This window comes from Rhinoraja longicauda, chromosome 10, assembly GCF_053455715.1.
Source record: "Rhinoraja longicauda isolate Sanriku21f chromosome 10, sRhiLon1.1, whole genome shotgun sequence".
Classification (NCBI taxonomy): domain Eukaryota; kingdom Metazoa; phylum Chordata; class Chondrichthyes; order Rajiformes; family Arhynchobatidae; genus Rhinoraja; species Rhinoraja longicauda.
The window spans coordinates 11386432-11404051 of NC_135962.1; the positions used below are offsets into that span (position 1 = coordinate 11386432).

Below are 17620 nucleotides of genomic sequence, written 5' to 3' on the forward strand. Positions count from 1 at the left end.
CCCCCTGACTAGTCTGAAGAATGGTCTCCACTCGAAACGTCATCCATTCCTTCTATCCTGTCCTGTTGAGTTACTCCAGCTTTTTGTGTCTATCTTGGGTACAATGATGTGGGTTCACGTAGTGACAGATAGAGTGGTCCACTTGACACGATGACAACTGGGTGGCAGTTACCATTACACCAAGGTTCTGATGGTGGTTGAATAGACTGGAACAGATTCCAAGGCTTCAAAAGGAATGAATTTGACTGACATTTCATTTTGAAATATATGGCCTCTTGAGTTCCAGAGTGCCTCATCTTATGCAATTATATTTGAATTTCACTAAATGACTTGAAAATCATTCGCAGTTAATATCATTTTAATTATCTACATGATTTTCTCACAGAGCACTTTAACCATATTAACACCTTTTTTATGATCAATAGGAAATATAGAACCATCGAGCATGCAAGGAGACAATAGGTCCCTCGAATGAGTACCAAATTAGAGCCACTCTACCACTCTGTCTCCCTATCCCTAAAAAGATTATCTGTTCAGGTAGTTATCCCATTTTCATTCAGTTTTCTCCCTTTCGTGATGAACTGGGCAGTGTTCACCGCTTTTTGAAATCTTCTTTATTCCTGGGTGATTGAGTGGGCGTCAGGTAATGAGACTGCCTGGGAATGGAAATGTGGAACTGGGATATGAGGGACATGGAGGATGACAGGAGCAGATAAATATCCTGCACATGAAATAAAGTTGAAAGAACTTTGTCAGACCAAATCATCAGAAAGGCTTAGCTGAAAATGTTAACAAAGAACGCAAGAAAATAGGAGCAGGAGTAGTCCACTCGGCCCCTCAAACCTGCCCACCATTCAATGTGATCATGGTTGATCTGCCCCAGGTCTGAAGAAGAGTCTTGTCCCAAAACGTCACCCATTTCTTCTCTCCATAGATGCTGCCTGTCCTGCTGAATTACTCCAGCATTTTGTGCCCATCTTCGGTTTAAACCAGCATCTGCAGTTCCTTCCTGCACACCAGGTCTCATCACTTCTGCTAGTTTTCTATTGCCCGCAATTCCCTGATCTTTCAAACATGTATTTACCTCCTCTTTAAATACCTTTGATGATCAGCCTTCGTGACCATCCAGTGGAGAGAACTCCAGAGATTCACCAACTTCCATGAGAGGCAAACACTCTGAACTTTACTGACTTTCAAAATCACTCATAAACGATAATTAGCTCTGATTAAATGTTTTCAGAAATAAGTGAAAGTATCTGAAAAATTGAACCAACTCAATAATAAAACACCGACCACTGCTTGCAGCCATTCCACTCCCTGAAGTCTGTGGAGAGCCATCTCCTGTCACCCGTTAACCCGGTTCAGAATGTTGTGCCATTTCCAGTTCTCCAGCTAGATGATGCTTTTGATAGTTTGGAAAAACGTATCCACTGATGGCAAATGTAGTTGTCATTATTTCCATGCACAGTATTTCGCAGAGGCATTTGGATTTGGATATAATTATCCATGGTGTTGTTATGTCTTCAGTAGGTGACCCGAAATGTCACCCATTCCTTCACTCCAGAGATGCTGCCTGTCCCGCTGAGTGACTCCAGCTTTTTGTGTCCACTTCCACTTTTTGGATTAAACTGACTGCAGATCCAGATTCTGGATCAAATTAATTCCAGCTCCATGTTTTGTAAAACCCACTCCAGCAAGCAATCTAAGATCACAGCTTTTGTCAGACTGGTATGAGGATCCTGTGATCTCAGCCATTCAGGTGCAAGGTGCCTGTCCTCACATCTTCTCTAGACTTGTTGCTATCCATCAGACTGTGCAGCTTGATTTGCTCTCTCCCTCTCTACATCTTTAATCGGTATAGAGAAGCTGTACAACTAACCTGGGCTGAATGCTGCTACCCACATTGAAAGGACACTTTTAAGACATCCAGCTATCAGACAGGTTGGTAAAAAGCTTTCTTGCTCTACCCATTTTTTAATACAGCAACAAAAAAAAAGAATGATTATTCAAAGTGTATGCATTTGTACATTTACTTTTCAGCTTGTTTGTCACAGTGTAAATCTTTTTTTTTAAAGTGGCTTGGCTTGTGAGGTTTGCATCTATTCTTAAGAACGTCACCCATTCCTTCTCTCCCGAGATGCTGCCTGACCTGCTGAGTTACTCCAGCATTTTGTGAATAATTGCATCTATTCTTAATGGTTGTTAAATCACAGTCATTTATGGTATAAGAAAATAACTGCAGATGCTGGTACAAATCGAAGGTATTTATTCACAAAATGCTGGAGTAACTCAGCAGGTCAGGCAGCATCTCAGGAGAGAAGGAATGGGTGACGTTTCGGGTCGAGACCCTTCTTCAGACAGTCATTTATGGATTCATCAAAAGTCAGTCGATGATGTTTTAAGTGAGCTTTATTTATGTTTGGTTCTGGTGTGATCTAACAGTGGCAGGGACTTCACAGTCTATAGCCAGACAATAGTGCAGCATTTGTTATTAAGTTCAGCAGTCTCTCCAGGAACAAGTACACATGAGACTCAGCCACTGTGAAACAGAATACATTTTGGTGAGATAACTCACAAGCTATTACAGTCCCAGTTGGGCACATCCTGAACCTTGTCAAAGATTAATATACTCTGCCTATGTCAGTCTCAGTCTAACTCTCTTTTCCAAAATCAATTCTATCAAATACTCTAAAATCATACAATTCAATAGACAATAGACAATAGGTGCAGGAGTAGGCCATTCGGCCCTTCGAGCCAGCACCACCATTCAATGTGATCATGACTGATCATTCTCAATCAGTACCCCGTTCCTGCCTTCTCCCCATACCCCCTGACTCCGCTATCCTTAAGATCTCTATCTAGCTCTCTCTTGAATGCATTCAGAGAATTGGCCTCCACTGCCTTTTGAGGCAGTGAATTCCACAGATTTACAACTCTCTGACTGAAAATGTTTTTCCTCATCTCCGTTCTAAATGGCATACCCCTTATTCTTAAACTGTGGCCCCTGGTTCTGGACTCCCCCAACATTGGGAACATGTTTCCTGCCTCTAACGTGTCCAACCCCTTAATAATCTTATTATTAATTCCCCATTCAACGCACTCTACTTTTGTCATCTTGAATCTAAAGCCCAGTCTGCATCAGACTCTCATTCTCTGCTCATACTAGTCCCAATTTAACATCCTCTGTCTATATGACTCCCAGTTTAACATTCTCTGCCTACACTGTTTTCACTCTGACCCTCTCTCCCCACACCATTCAGTCAAATCCTTTCTACTTATGTTATTCCCATTCTAATCCTTCCAATACCATTCCCATTATAACCCTCTGTACCTATATAATTTCCATTATAACCCTCTGTACCTATACGATTTCTATTATAATCCTCTCTGGTGGAGGAGTGGGGGGAGGGGGTGGAAGAGAAAGAAGTGTTAGCCGAATACAGGAAAGACAGAAAGTCCTAAAAGCTGTGGTTCCTGTCTAGGGCCAGGGCTAGGGACAACTCTCTGGGCTGATGAAGAATCTGGTGTGGGAGGGGCAGGAATATAGAGGGGGGGGGGAGGGGACTCTGGGCCTCATCAGAGGCAACAGATGAATGAACGGGTTAAAATGTGGCAAACAGAATTTAACATGGCGATGTGTGAGGTTGAGCACTTTGGCAATAAGACTTTAAATGGAGCGGGAGAGGCTGGATTTTCTACAAACCCCACTCCCCAACCCTAAGTTATTCTCCAGCAATCAGGTTTGACCCTGACCTCTAGGGAGTTGATAGAAATATCCAACTGCACACCAGAAACAATTTACCGTATCCAATTAAACTGCCAGCCACACATTTCTGGGGGGTGGGAGAAAACTGGAGCATCAGGAGGAAATCCACACGGTCACGGGAAGAACGTGTAATCTTCACCGACTGACTTAGAGGCCAGGATTGAACCCGGGTTCGCTGGAATTGTGAGGAGGCAGCCCTTGCACAACTGTGCCACCCCAAAATCATTTTGATTTTGAAATATATCTTTTTTAAATTTGTCAGGGGAGGAACTGATAACCTTTCCCACAGCTCCAGGTGTTCCATAATGACAATCATTATACTTTCTTAATTTATTTCTCAATCTGCCCTGCAATGAATTCTGAGCAGCAGTTTCTTGCAATTAGACTGAACTCTTGTACCCACCTCATGTGGCATCATTTAGATTCCAACACCTCTGCCACTATTTCTTTCTGGAGTACAGCACTTCCAAGCTAACTGCATTAAATTGTCTATGTTTCTGTCTATTGAATTTCATTCTCCTGATCTTAGCTGTCATTTGCTATATATTACATTGGCAATTTTGAATTTTAACTTATCTATAATCTCTGAAATTCTATCTTTTGTCAAGCTTAGGTTTGGTACATAGAAATAGAAATAGAATGAATCTAAAGCTGATCCCTCAGGAATACCATGTACTTCTTTCAAATTCTTCAAACCCCCTGTCAGTACATTGGTCTAGTTATTTGTTGCAAGGTAGACACAACCTATCAGCTTCAGTTTCAGATACCTTTTCCAGGATCAAAAAACCCATACACTGTTGAAAGTTAAAAAAAACTGAAGATGCTGGAGGTCTGAAATAAAAACACAAGTTGCTGGAAACACTCAGCAAGTCAGGCATCATCTGTAGAGAGAGGAACAGAGTTAACATTTGACGTCAAAAACCTTTCAGCAGTATCGGTGAAGGGTCCTAATGCAAGTTCTTCAACCTGAAACATTAATTCTGTTTCTCTGTCCAGAGATGCTGCCTGACCTGTTGGGTGTTTCCAACGTTTTATGTTTTTATTTCTGATTGACATTCCATGCTGTCACCTTCACGGGACATCATAGACAATGAAATACTGTTGATGTGTAGCCCTTTTAATGTTGGCACAATGCTAGCAATGGTTGCTGCACAGTAAGATCACATGTGTGACGTTTCGGGTTGGAATCCTCTTTAGAGTCTGAGAAGTTGTCTGTCCATTTCTCTCCATAGATGCTGCCTGACCTGCTGAGTTTGTCCAGTAGTTTGTTTTTTTACTCAATATTCCAGCATCTACAGTCTCTTGATCAGCCCTTTATGCCTGTTCCGTTAGTCGATTAGATTTTGACAGAAGGGGGAGGAGTTGTAGAGTGTGATAGCCACTCGGAAGAAGGATCTCCTATGGCATTCTGTACTACATCTTGGTGGAACTAGTCTGTTGCTGAAGGTACTCCTCAGGTTGACCAGTGTGTCATGGAGGGGGTGAGCTGTATTGTCCAAGATGCTCCACAGTTTGAGGAGCATCCTTCCCTCCAAGACCACCTCCCATTAATCCAACTCTGCCCCTCAGGACGGAGCCAGTCTTCCTGATGAGTAAATCACCCCTCATCCTTCTGTGCTCCAAAAATAAAGTACTAACCTGGTCAACCTCTCCCTGTAGCTCAGGCCCTCCAGACCTGGCAACATCCTCGTAAATCTTCTCTGCACCCTTCCCAGCTTGACAATATATTTCAAGAAGGATGAGAGGAGATCTTATCGAAACGTATAAGATTATTAAGGGGTGGACACGTTAGAGGCAGGAAACATGTTCCCAATATTGGGGGAATCCAGAACAAGGGGCCACATTCCTAGAAGGATGAGAGGAGATCTTATCGAAACGTATAAGATTATTAAGGGGTTGGACACGTTAGAGGCAGGAAACATGTTCCCAATGTTGGGGGAGTCCAGAACAAGGGGCCACAGTTTAAGAATAAGGGGTAGGCCATTTAGAACTGAGATGAGGAAAAACTTTTTCAGTCAGAGAGTTGTGAATCTGTGGAATTCTCTGCCTCAGAAGGCAGTGGAGGCCAATGCTCTGAATGCATTCAAGAGAGAGCTAGATAGAGATCTTAAGGATAGCGGAGTCAGGGGGTATGGGGAGAAGGCAGGAACGGGGTACTGATTGAGAATGATCAGCCATGATCACATTGAATGGCGGTGCTGGCTCGAAGGGCCGAATGGCCTCCTCCTGCACCTATTGTCTATTGTCTATTGTCTATAACAATGTGATCAAAATGGAACACAATACTCTAAATGTGGCCTCGCCAATGTCTTGTATAACTGCAACACGACCTCACAACCTCTATACTCAATATTCTGACTGAAGATGTCCAAAGTGCCAAAAGCCTTTTTGACCACCCTATCTACCTGTGACGACGCCACTTTCAAAGAACTATGTACCTGCACTCATAGCTACCGCTGCTCTAAAACACTCCCCATAACCCTACCATTCACTGTGTAGGTTCTGCTCATGTTAGACCTTCCAAAATGCAATACCTCATATATCTCTGTATTAAATTCCATCAACCTGTCCTCAGCCCACTTAGCCGACCAATCAAAATCTTGCTGCAATGTTTGACAACCATCTTCACTATCTGCAATACCACCCACTTTTGTATCACCTGCAAACTTGCTAGCCTGGCCCTTATTCAAATCATCAATATAGATGACAAACAGTAATGGGGCCAGCTTCGAACTCTGAGGCACACCACTTGTCACAGACCTCCAAATCGAAAAAACAACCTTCCACCATCACCCTCTGCTTCCTCCAATGAAACCAATTTTCTATCCATTCAGCCATCTCTCCTTGAATCCCCTGCGATCTATCCTTTCAGGGCACCCTACTATGTGGAACCTTGTTGAATGCTTTGCTGAAATCCATATATACAACATCTACAGTTCCGCCCTCATCAACCTTTTTGGTCACATCTTCAAAAATATCCCTGCAGCCCTTCTTGAATAGAGGCACAACATTTGCCACCCTCCAGTTTTCTGGCACCTCACCTGTATCAAATCTCAGCCAGTGTATCTGCAATTTCATCTCTATCCTCCCACAGTGTCCCCGGATATATTTGATCCGTTCCGAGAGAGTTGTCTACCTTCATACGCATCAGGACCTTCAGCGTCTCTTCAGCCATAATACTGACTGCTCTCAAGACACTTCCATTGATTGCCCCAAGTTCCCCAGTCCTCATGTCTTTCTCCACATTAAATACGAAGAATGGACACAAAGAATAGAATAAGATGATACAATAGCTTGCAAGAGCTATGAAAAAGGATGGAAAAACACTTGCAAGGTAGACCAGAAGCAACATGAACATGCATTTGCAATTCCATTCAGAGATGGAGCATGGCCAAAAACAAAATGGGCCACTTCTCAACAAATAACGATGAAATTGTAAATTAAAATTTAATTTAATCACTGATAGATCAGTGGACGCGCTGGAGGGTCATGATGAATGTGCATATCCCCCGATAATAGTTCAATCAGGGACTGCGGCCAGACAAAGCTAAACAGATCAAAATAATGCAGATGAAAGAAAGAAAGGGAGGGAAGAATGAAAGAAGCTGCCAGGGCTAGGTGATTTTCACGCCAAGACTTTTGGTGTCACTATAATTTTCCAAACGTCCTTTTGAGTTAGGAGCCACTGATGCAATTAATCAAAAGAATTACAATCCAAATTAGCATTTGTCACCACAAAACTGACTGTTATATTTTGATGGGGCTGATGCAGTCTCAGTGAAGTAGTTTCATTATGGAGATGAACACAAATGATAGGAAACTCAGTGCTGAGTAGACAACATTTAATTAATCTAGAAAATTGCAATTTAAATTTGCATTCATTTTGAAGCTATTTAAAATTTTTAAAATGAACAGAAAAGGATGGTGCAACCTTCCCATCTTATTTAAGTATTGTTTATCTTTGCCCATTTGCACATATTAGCCTTGCCTTGATGTTCTTATAGCCTGGCTTTTGTCTATGATGAGGATTTATGTGATTTTGCTGGAGCCTTGCATCAGGTGCTTTCCAATGCTGGGGACCAAAAGCATTGTGAGAAACAGTACATTGTAAATGCCCCCCCACATTATCTCAGAACCTTTATGACTCATTCTGATGTCAAACGCAACAGCTTAAGAGACCAACGCTCACTTTCATTCTGTGTTTCAATCAAGATCTTTACATTTACCACAATTCCTCACACCTTCACATAAGAGCTGGACTCCATGCAGTCTGTCAATCCTGTAATTAGATGTGACTACGTCATAGCTGATCCATTTATCAACTCTATTAAGTATTAATGCTTTTAACCCATAAAAGGCTATCATTATATCTTTTGATATTGCCAATGGCCATGCACACCTCACACCCACAAAAAGGTTGGGGTTGACGTTTGCCTTGATTGTCCCAGCTCTTGCATTAAGATGATGACACCATGTCTGGACTTCTGCAGCATTGAGAGGTATTTCTCCCGATCCATCCCTATCCATTGCATCCTGTGACTGACCCGTTTCGAAGTTCCAGTCTCCATCATTCAACTACAACCGCAGATAACATTTTGGGGAAAGCTTCTAAAGTGTCGACAAATGAGATGTTTAAAAATGAGGGTTGCCCATTTTTCGACAGAGATAAGGCAATTTATTCAACATGCTGGTGTAACTCAGTGGGTCAGGAAGCATCTCTGGAGAAAAGGAATAGGTGACGTTTCAGGTCGAGACCCTTCTTCAGCAAAGCAGGCATACCTTGAGGAGATTTCACAGGGGAGCAGATAAAATGTTTAGGAACGAACTGCAGACGCTGGCTTACACCAAAGATAGACACAAAATACTGGAGTAACTCAACGGGTCAGGCAGCATCTCTGGAGAAAATGAACAGGTGACGTTGCTGAGTGCTTAGAACTCTATTTCTCAAAGGGTAGTGTAAGAAGATTCTTTGACTGTATATATGGCATAGACTCATGTTGGGCATGAAGGTCTCCAGGGGTAGACAAGAATGTGAAGCTGAGGTTGCACTTACATCAAATGGTTTACTCCTGCTTCTAATTCGTGTGTTAGTTTAACAGGGAAGTGAACTCTCTCGCTCACACAGATGAGCATTTGGAGTATAGGAACCATAACAATGGCAACAGGCCCAAGTGCTCCGTCAAGCCTGTTCCATGTTTTACTTAGATTACTAGGGATCTGTTCCTCTTCTGCATTTACCAGATGCCCCACACTTTACCTTCCCCCACATTAGGCCATTGATTTCATTCTCAAATGTTTTTGATGTCCCACAGCATCCGACAGGTCTTGGACATGTTATTCATACACTTCTTCAATCACTATTTCTGTGTGTGTGTGCGTGTGCGCACATGTGTGCATGCGAGTGTGTATATGCATGTGTTTGTGTGTGTGTGCTTGCATGCGAATGTGTGTGTGCACGAGTGTGCGTTTGTGCACGCACATGTGTCTGCATGTATGTGTGTGATTGTGTGTGAATGTGTGTGTGTGTGCATGTGTGCGTGTGGGTGTGTGTGTATGCATGTATATGTTATGGTGTTACCTGATCAGCTTAACACTAACCTTAAGTTTAGACTCGCTCTTTCTTGACTTAACGACCCACCATAAGGAAATTATTTCTCCATATCTACACCTTTTAATATAAAAATTCTCAGATCAGATTACAACTTTTATCCCAATGCTTCCAAAGTATAATCAGTAGAAATAAATCAGCTTCAGAACCACTTGCTTAAAATTGATGGCAAAGGGTTGACCTAATTTGCACAGATTTTTACTGCTGCTCTTTCAAGTTTGTAATAAAATGATAATAAACCATTCTTGTTTAATCAGTGTTATTTGCTCAACATTCTCTCTGTGCACTCTTCAATGCGGTGTATGGATTAATATTAATTGAATGAAGCTGCCCACTCAGGTCTTCAAATTACCTCAAAGAACACAGGACGTGTTTGTTTGTTCCGAACATTGTAAAAAAGGAATTGATTCTCCAAACATATGATATCAGAACAGAAGGCAAGGTGGCCCCTCGATCCTATTCCGCCATTAATTAAAATCATGGCTATATTTAATTCTCATAATTTTTTACAACGTAAGGGGCCATTCAGCCCATCAGGTCAATACCGGCTCTCAGGGTAAGCCCATGTATCTCATTTCCCTTCTTATTTCCCTTTATCCTATCTATACCTCACACCCCAATCACTGCCCCCTGATTTTCCTGAACTATGTATGATTTACAATGGCCAATTATCCTACTGGACATAGGAGGAAACTAGAGTACATAGAGGAAAGACACATGGATACAGGGAGAACATGCAAACTTTTTGTAAAACATTTTACATCCTTGGGATATGGGTGGACTTTACAATTTCAGCTGCTTGAAGTGTAACAATGAGAGGGAATGCAGCTGCCTATTTGTGCAACACCAGATCCCAACAACAATGACATACTGGCCAAATCATTTTTAAATGATGTGGGTTAAGGAATAAATATCGTCTTGAGTACCAGAGAGATCTCCCCTCCCACCCCACCACGTCTTCACTGAAATAGTCTTGTGGGATTTGTATGGGTGTTTGGAAAGCTATGTCTAACGTATCTCAAAGAATGGTTTATAACCCCAAGAGAAGGTCTTATTAATCACAGGGGAATGTGGAGTTGAGATATTTTGCATTCTCCTGGTCTATCCAGAGAGCACTGTGGTGGTTGAATAAGAACATTGTGTGGTTTAGAGCATTGGGCAAGCCACAAAGATCAGGATGGTTCCCACGTTCAATCCCTAGGCCTGGACTGATGAGTTGTCTCCTGTGGTCCAAAGATAGGAAGCCAACAGTTGCAGTCATTGTTTCAGGAGTGGGATTAGAGGGTGTGACAACATATATCTAGGGTTCTGCTGCCTGCACGACACGAATGGATATCTTTTTTGGTGGTTGTGACCCAGGAAAATAAGAAACCTCCCAGACTTCCACCTCCTAGAAAGCCAGGGTCAGCAGGTGGCCAACATATTCATGTATGGGTTGCTCCGGGCAAGTTTAGTTTAGAGACACAGTCCTTGGGCCATCGGTCACTAGTTCTATGTTGTCCCACTTTCTCATCCACTCCCTACACATTAGGAGCAATTTACAAAGTCCATTGACCTACAAACCCACACACCTTTGGAATACCCCGAGGAAGTCCACACGATTACAGGAAGAACGTGCAAACTCCACAGAGGCAGCACCCAAGGTTAGGATCGAACCCAGGTCTCTGGCGCACGAGGCAGCATCTCTACCATTTTGCTGCCTCGATTATTTTCATTGATTCAGTGTCACTGCTGGGACGTCTGACCCAACCATTCCATGGGAGCACCTTCACCATTCGCCCTGCACAGGTTCAAAGATGGTAGCTCACCACCACCTCCTTTAGGGCCCCAGAGGTGGACAACAAATGCCCATAACGCTCAGCATGCCCACCTCAGCACGCCCACCTCAGCACGCCCACCTCAGCACGCCCACCTCAGCATGCCCACCTCAGCACGCCCACCTCAGCATGCCCACCTCAGCATGCCCACCTCAGCATGCCCACCTCAGCATGCCCACCTCAGCGTGCCCACCTCAGCATGCCCACCTCAGCGTGCCCACCTCAGCATGCCCACCTCAGCGTGCCCACCTCAGCATGCCAACCTCAGCGTGCCCACCTCAGCATGCCCACCTCAGCGTGCCCACCTCAGCGTGCCCACCTCAGCATGCCCACCTCAGTGTGCCCACCTCAGCATGCCCACCTCAGCAGCCCACCTCAGCATGCCCACCTCAGCACACCCACCTCAGCATGCCCACCTCAGCATGCCCACCTCAGCATGCCCACCTCAGCATGCCCACCTCAGCGTGCCCACCTCAGCATGCCCACCTCAGCATGCCCACCTCAGCGTGCCCACCTCAGCATGCCCACCTCAGCATGCCCACCTCAGCGTGCCCACCTCAGCATGCCCACCTCAGCATGCCCACCTCAGCACACCCACCTCAGCGTGCCCACCTCAGCATGCCCACTTCCACAAAATGAGTAAAATACATCTCTTGGGAAAAGGCTATCAGAGAGATCATTTCTCATCTTGAAGGGCAGCAGAGGGGTGAAAATATGGAAACAAGTGATGTGGGTCAATGGCTGGGATTAGTAAGTGGTTGATGGTATGTGATTTATTCTGTGCTTTCCACACAGGTGAGCCAGTGATGGCTGTGAATGAATCTGGCGTCTGGCATATGGCCCTCAACGGTTCAATGTGCAAAGTGACAGTGTCCCCCTCGTTCTTGGGCATTTGCCTGCTCTTGAAGCTGAAGCCTTTCTTCATTCTGCTCTATGTGGTGCTGGTGCTGGTGGCATGTGGTGGAAACCTCCTCCTGCTGGCTCACATCATCTCCACCAAGAAGCTCCACACCACCACCAACTTCCTCATCGGCAACCTGGCCGCCTCCGACCTGGTGATGTGCATCTTCTGCGTCCCCATGACGGCTTCCTACGCCTTCGCCAGCCAGGGCTGGCTCTTTGGAATCTTCATGTGCTACTTCATGAGGCTGATGCAGTCCACCACCGTCTTTGTGTCCGTCTTATCCCTCACGGCCATTGCCGTGGATAGGTATGTGGTGGTGGTGTACCCAGTCCACCGCAGGATTAGACCGCGGTCCTGCGCCTACGTCATTGTATTGATCTGGTTGGTCTCCATTAGCATTTCGCTGCCAACTCCGCTGCACACCCAATATATAAACATCAACCAGCTGGGGTTCAACATGATCATCTGCGAGGAGCTTTGGTACAAACTGGAGCGGCAAGGTCTACTGTACTCCTGCATGGTGTTCCTGCTGTTCTACATGCTCCCAGTTGGTGCTGTTTCCATCTCCTACTGTGCCATCACGTGTCACCTAAAGAGGAGGAAGGTTCCCGGAGCTGAATTGTACAGCCATGACAAGTGGTCAAAGAAGAAGAGGAGGACCTTTTACATGCTCCTCATCTCCGTCCTCTCCTTCGCACTCTGCTGGATGCCTCTGCAGACGGTCAACCTGATCTGGGACATTGACCAGAGCATCATAGACAACACCTACGTGGAGGTGATTCAGGTGTCGTGCCACCTGGTTGCCATGAGCTCCGCCTGTTACAACCCCTTCATCTACGCCTCCCTCCACGACAAGTTCCGCCTCCACTTGAGCAACCTGCTGACCCGCAACAAGAAGCAGGGCAGCAGCACCATGTCCACCCAAACTTCCCGCTTAAACACCTGCACCTCGCTGGATGTGCCCACAGTCACCGACAGCAAACTGAAGAGGCCATTCCATCTGAAGCAGAGCGCCTGACGGGGACAACTTGGTCGAGGCCACTGAAGCTACTGCCTCCCACGATGACCCTAGAGGTGGGCCCTCTTCTGCACCAGTCAATGGGTCCCACTGTGTTCCTGCAGTGTGGAGCCCAGGTTTCTGCTTCATCCCTCTCCCATTCAGCATAACCCCCTGGCCCCACGGTTGGGCTCCAGAGTGGAGCAAGAGGAGCACACCAAACTGAAGTGGATCAGGTTAAGCTCCGATATTTGCTACGCTTGCAAACAGAACAAGCAACTGCTTCGTCATCAAATGGAAGGGCAGAAAGTTGCCCATTCCGCACTCAAGAAGAATGCAGCAGCTCATTCAAACCCGGGACAAGATACTTTCAACGCCAATTACACACAACACAGGGCATTGGTGAACAGCCACACACACACACACACTCAAAGGCAATGCACCTCTGAGGCGGGGCCTTTAGCTGATTGCTCGCCCTGTAGATTTGTAGCAGCTCTCTGCTAAATGATCCAAAGCAACAATGTTTAAGGTGGTTGAACAGAAGGGATCTGGACCCTTCGCCAATTGGCCTGGTTGGGGGATGCCAGAGGATGCCATCTGAGGAATGAAAAATTAACGACGAATAGAAGTAAATTCTTCAAAGCAGACCTCTGACATTAGATGTTTTACACTGAAGATATTAAATACAAGAACTAGCATAGACCATGTAACTCCTGACGTCTCTTCTGTCATTCGATTAGGCCCCAACTGACATCCAACCCGTCTATCTGCCTTGGATCCTTGATCAATACCCAATTTGAAATTTACATTTGTTTCAGTTACAAGCTGACCTTCATTTGTATGACGCATGTGTAAATTGTCCCTAGTGTGTGTCGGATAGTGTTAATGTGCAGGGATCGCTGGTCGGTTCGGACTCGGTGGGCCAAAGGGCCTGTTTCCGCGCTGTATCTCTAAACTAAATTTCCACCAAAGTTCTAATGTTGAAAACAATCCAGGCGACCCAACTATGATTAAAAAAATAACACACACAAACTGTTGGAGCACCTCAGCGGGTCAGGCAACATCTTTGCAGAACATGGACAGGCGATGTTTCGAGACCAATAGCAGGAAGGACTGAAGAAGGGTCCAGACCCAAAACATCACGTACCCATTCCCTCCAGAGATGCTGCCTCACCCATTGTGTTACTTCAGCACTTTGTGCTCTTTTTTGTAAACCAACATCTGCAGTTCCTTGTCTCTCCGACCTATTATTCTAATTCAGAAACCATTCTTTATATTTGAAAATTGCATGTCAGATTGTTGTTGAAAGAGGAAAGACAATGGGTTGTAGATCAGTTAACTAACAGTTCAATGGTTCAATGGCACTTTATTTTCACGTGTACAGTGAAATTCTTTGTTTTGCATACAGTTCAGTGACAATCCTGCTGTATATTAAGCACTATCATACTAAGTATAAGAGTGTAAAATAGTACACCACACCGAGTCTGTACACAAGAGTTGTCACGTTTTACGTGCCACTTGTACCCTTCAAGTCTGAAATTTTTAAACGATTTCCGAGTCTTAGCTTGGCCATAAAGGCCCGTTGTCTTGGCTGGGGCCATCCTGGCCAGGTGATGTGTCCATGTCCTCCACCATTGCTCTACCAAACCCCAATGTTCTGAAGTCTACATGTTAGGAAAGGCTGGCTGAATACAAAGAGATATTGATAGAACGGACAAGGTGCTGGCAAATGGATTAATGCAAATGGAAGCAAAAAACTGCAGATGCTAGAAATATGAAATAAAATTCTAGAAATGCAGGAAACACTAAATAGGTCCTGCAGCAACTGGAGAAAAAAAATAGAATTAACCTTTCGGATTGAAGTCCTCAGGATAGGTCATACACGAGTGAAGAGAGAAAACTGAGCCAATATTAAAGATTGATGACTTTCAACAGGATTGGCCAGTTCTCTTTGTGTTCTCTCTCTCAAACTGCCCTCAATAACCTATCAATCTGGCGACCTCATCGACACCTTATCTCTATGGCAACCTTGACCCCACCTTAGAAGAGAAATATTCCTTTCATTTTTCCATCCCCCACCTGCCTCTGCTACTTAAAGCTAACTTGTTTTCTCTCTTTCACAGTTCTAATGAAGGGTCTTTGACCCGGAATATTATCTCTATATCTCTTTCCACGGATGTTGTCTGACCTGCTGAGTGTTTCCACTGTCAAGAAAAACTTTAATTCTTTTTTTAATGCAAATGAAGACAAACTGGAAACTCAAATGAAAAAGTGGAGGTACAAATAAGCTAAATAGATTATGAAAATGTCTGCGATAGGAAAATAACAAAAAATAATCAAAGTGGATGTCTTGATTTTCTGATCTAGAATACAAGTGGGTCAATCTTTGTTACACCACACAGAACAATAGTGAGTCCACATCTGGAGCACTGTGTTCAGTTCTGGGTTTCAGATCATAGGAAGGATAGGTTTGAAGTGCAGTTACAAGTTACTGAATGATACATGGATTAAATTATCAGCAAATATAACACAAGATGGCATCTGGAAAAAAAGTGGAGATTCCATCAAAGATTTCATGATAGACAATAGACAATAGACAATAGGTGCAGGAGGAGGCCATTCGGCCCTTCGAGCCAGCACCGCCGTTCAATGTGATCATGGCTGATCATACAAAAGTAATGATGGGGTAGTTAAATATAATCTATTTCCACTGTGTCCCTTCAGCCATTGCTCCCATGTGTGCGGAGTGACCTAACTTTGTCCTAGTCCAAAATGACTCAAATTTGAAATTATGAGGTTTATAAACCTCATATAACATCTCCTGTTGCTCTGTAATCCCCTTATCATCCCCTGTGCTTCTGATGTCTTGAACAACTAATTTCCTTCTGTTCACCACTGCCAACTGCACCTTCAGCTGCCGAGATCTCCACCTACCTGCCAATCGAACCCCCCCTCCCACCACACTGTGTCCATCTATCACTTGCCAGGCCTTGTCTTACCCACACCTCTTCTCCAGCTTTCTCCTCTTTACAACAATCAGTCCAAAGAAGGCCCTGACCCAAAACATTGCCTGTCCATTACTTGCAGAGATGCTGCCTGACCCGTTGAGTTACACTCGCACTTTGTGTTTGCTCAGGATTCCAGAATCTGCAATGTTTTATGTCCCCAAACTCTGGTATTCCCTTCCCAAGGCTCTCAGCCTCTCTATACTGCTTTTTAAAACTGAACTCTTTGATCAAAATGTTGGCTTCCTCACATCCCCGTTTCTGCTTGGTGTCAGAGATGTCGGATAACACCTCCAGGAGACATCATCAGAACATAAGCGCAAGGTGTTATTGTTAATTTCCCAACCTCCAGAAATGGGCACATATTGGGCAGAGTGGATAATAGAGCAAAATGTATGTGGTTGTTCGAAAGCATCAGACGTTATTTTGGTGTACTGAGCCATGATCATTGCATAATTCCCCATGTAAAAGAACTGACTATCCCATTAAGACAGTAATGATTGATTAATGGAATCACACAGCAGGGGAAGGAAACTGTTTGATCATTAAACCCAGAGCAGTTCAATGAAAGAGCTGTTTAATCTTCCTCCTCTGGTCTTTGCTCAAGGCCCCACATATTTTCCATTTCCAGATTTGATTGAATCTGCTTCAGGCAGCACGTAATCTCATAAAAGCAGGGCAGACTGTCCACCGTCGTTACTTATTATGACACAGCAGGAAGCCATTCAACCCGTCCTGCCTGCAATGGTCCCAACTAAGCAATCCAATTGTGAGAAGCGTGTGACATTTTCCTCGTTCTGCAGGCTAGCACGGAAGTGAAATGATGAAAGATGAACGATATACTCCATCACATTCAAAGCATCTGTTGCTCATTTTAATGTAACGATCCAAAAGCTGTTCAAAAGCTTATAGATAAGATATGTGAGAAAATCTTACACTGTAACTGTCCTGCACTGTCGGTAGTTCCACCTTCAGTCATCTGGCTCATCTGCTTTATTAACTTTCTAAGGTTGCGTTTGTTTAACAATTTTTACCAATCTGTCGTGTTATTAATGTACCCGTGATTTAACATTTTGTGTTGTCATAATATGCATATTTATATTTGTACTTTATATTTCATTAACAGAAAATCAAACTAATTTAACCTAGAGCACGTCTGCTGCAATGTGTCAAGAGATTGCTTTCATTATCTCAAAATAAATAAGTATCATGAACAACTCTTTGACATCAGTAGTGGCTTATTTTAATTGGATTCCCACACCGGGTAATGATACAGGGAATAATCCTCATGCTTGGGATTAACCAAGGACTCTGGATAAACCTGCTAAATAAAGGCTCGCGTCCATCTTTCACATAGTGGTTCCATCTTCCTTTGACCGCTGTATACAGTTGCAGGGAGCAACAAGACTAATGAGAAATGAGCAGAGACCACAATTGCACAGCCACAACCAGGAATTCCACAAGGGAACATCGTGAGTGGACCTCTTTTTGTTTGCAAGATACAGCTGGGAAACAGGCCCTTC

General features: G+C 44.1%; 1 protein-coding gene across 1 annotated transcript; it reads left to right on the forward strand.

The window, feature by feature from the left end:
• Positions 1 to 1874: 1874 nt before the first annotated feature.
• Positions 1875 to 17198, forward strand: prlh2r (prolactin releasing hormone 2 receptor). The gene is made up of 2 exons (XM_078407101.1): positions 1875 to 1941; positions 11987 to 17198. Exon 2 carries the CDS (start codon positions 11998 to 12000, stop codon positions 13111 to 13113), a length of 1116 nt encoding a protein of 371 aa, XP_078263227.1. The 5' UTR covers positions 1875 to 1941; positions 11987 to 11997; the 3' UTR covers positions 13114 to 17198.
• The last annotated feature ends 422 nt before the right edge of the window (positions 17199 to 17620 follow it).

What these genes read in the sequence shown, in the direction of transcription:
- prlh2r (XM_078407101.1), top strand. Translation starts at nt 11,998, where the DNA reads ATGGCTGTGAATGAATCTGGCGTCTGGCATATGGCCCTCAACGGTTCA.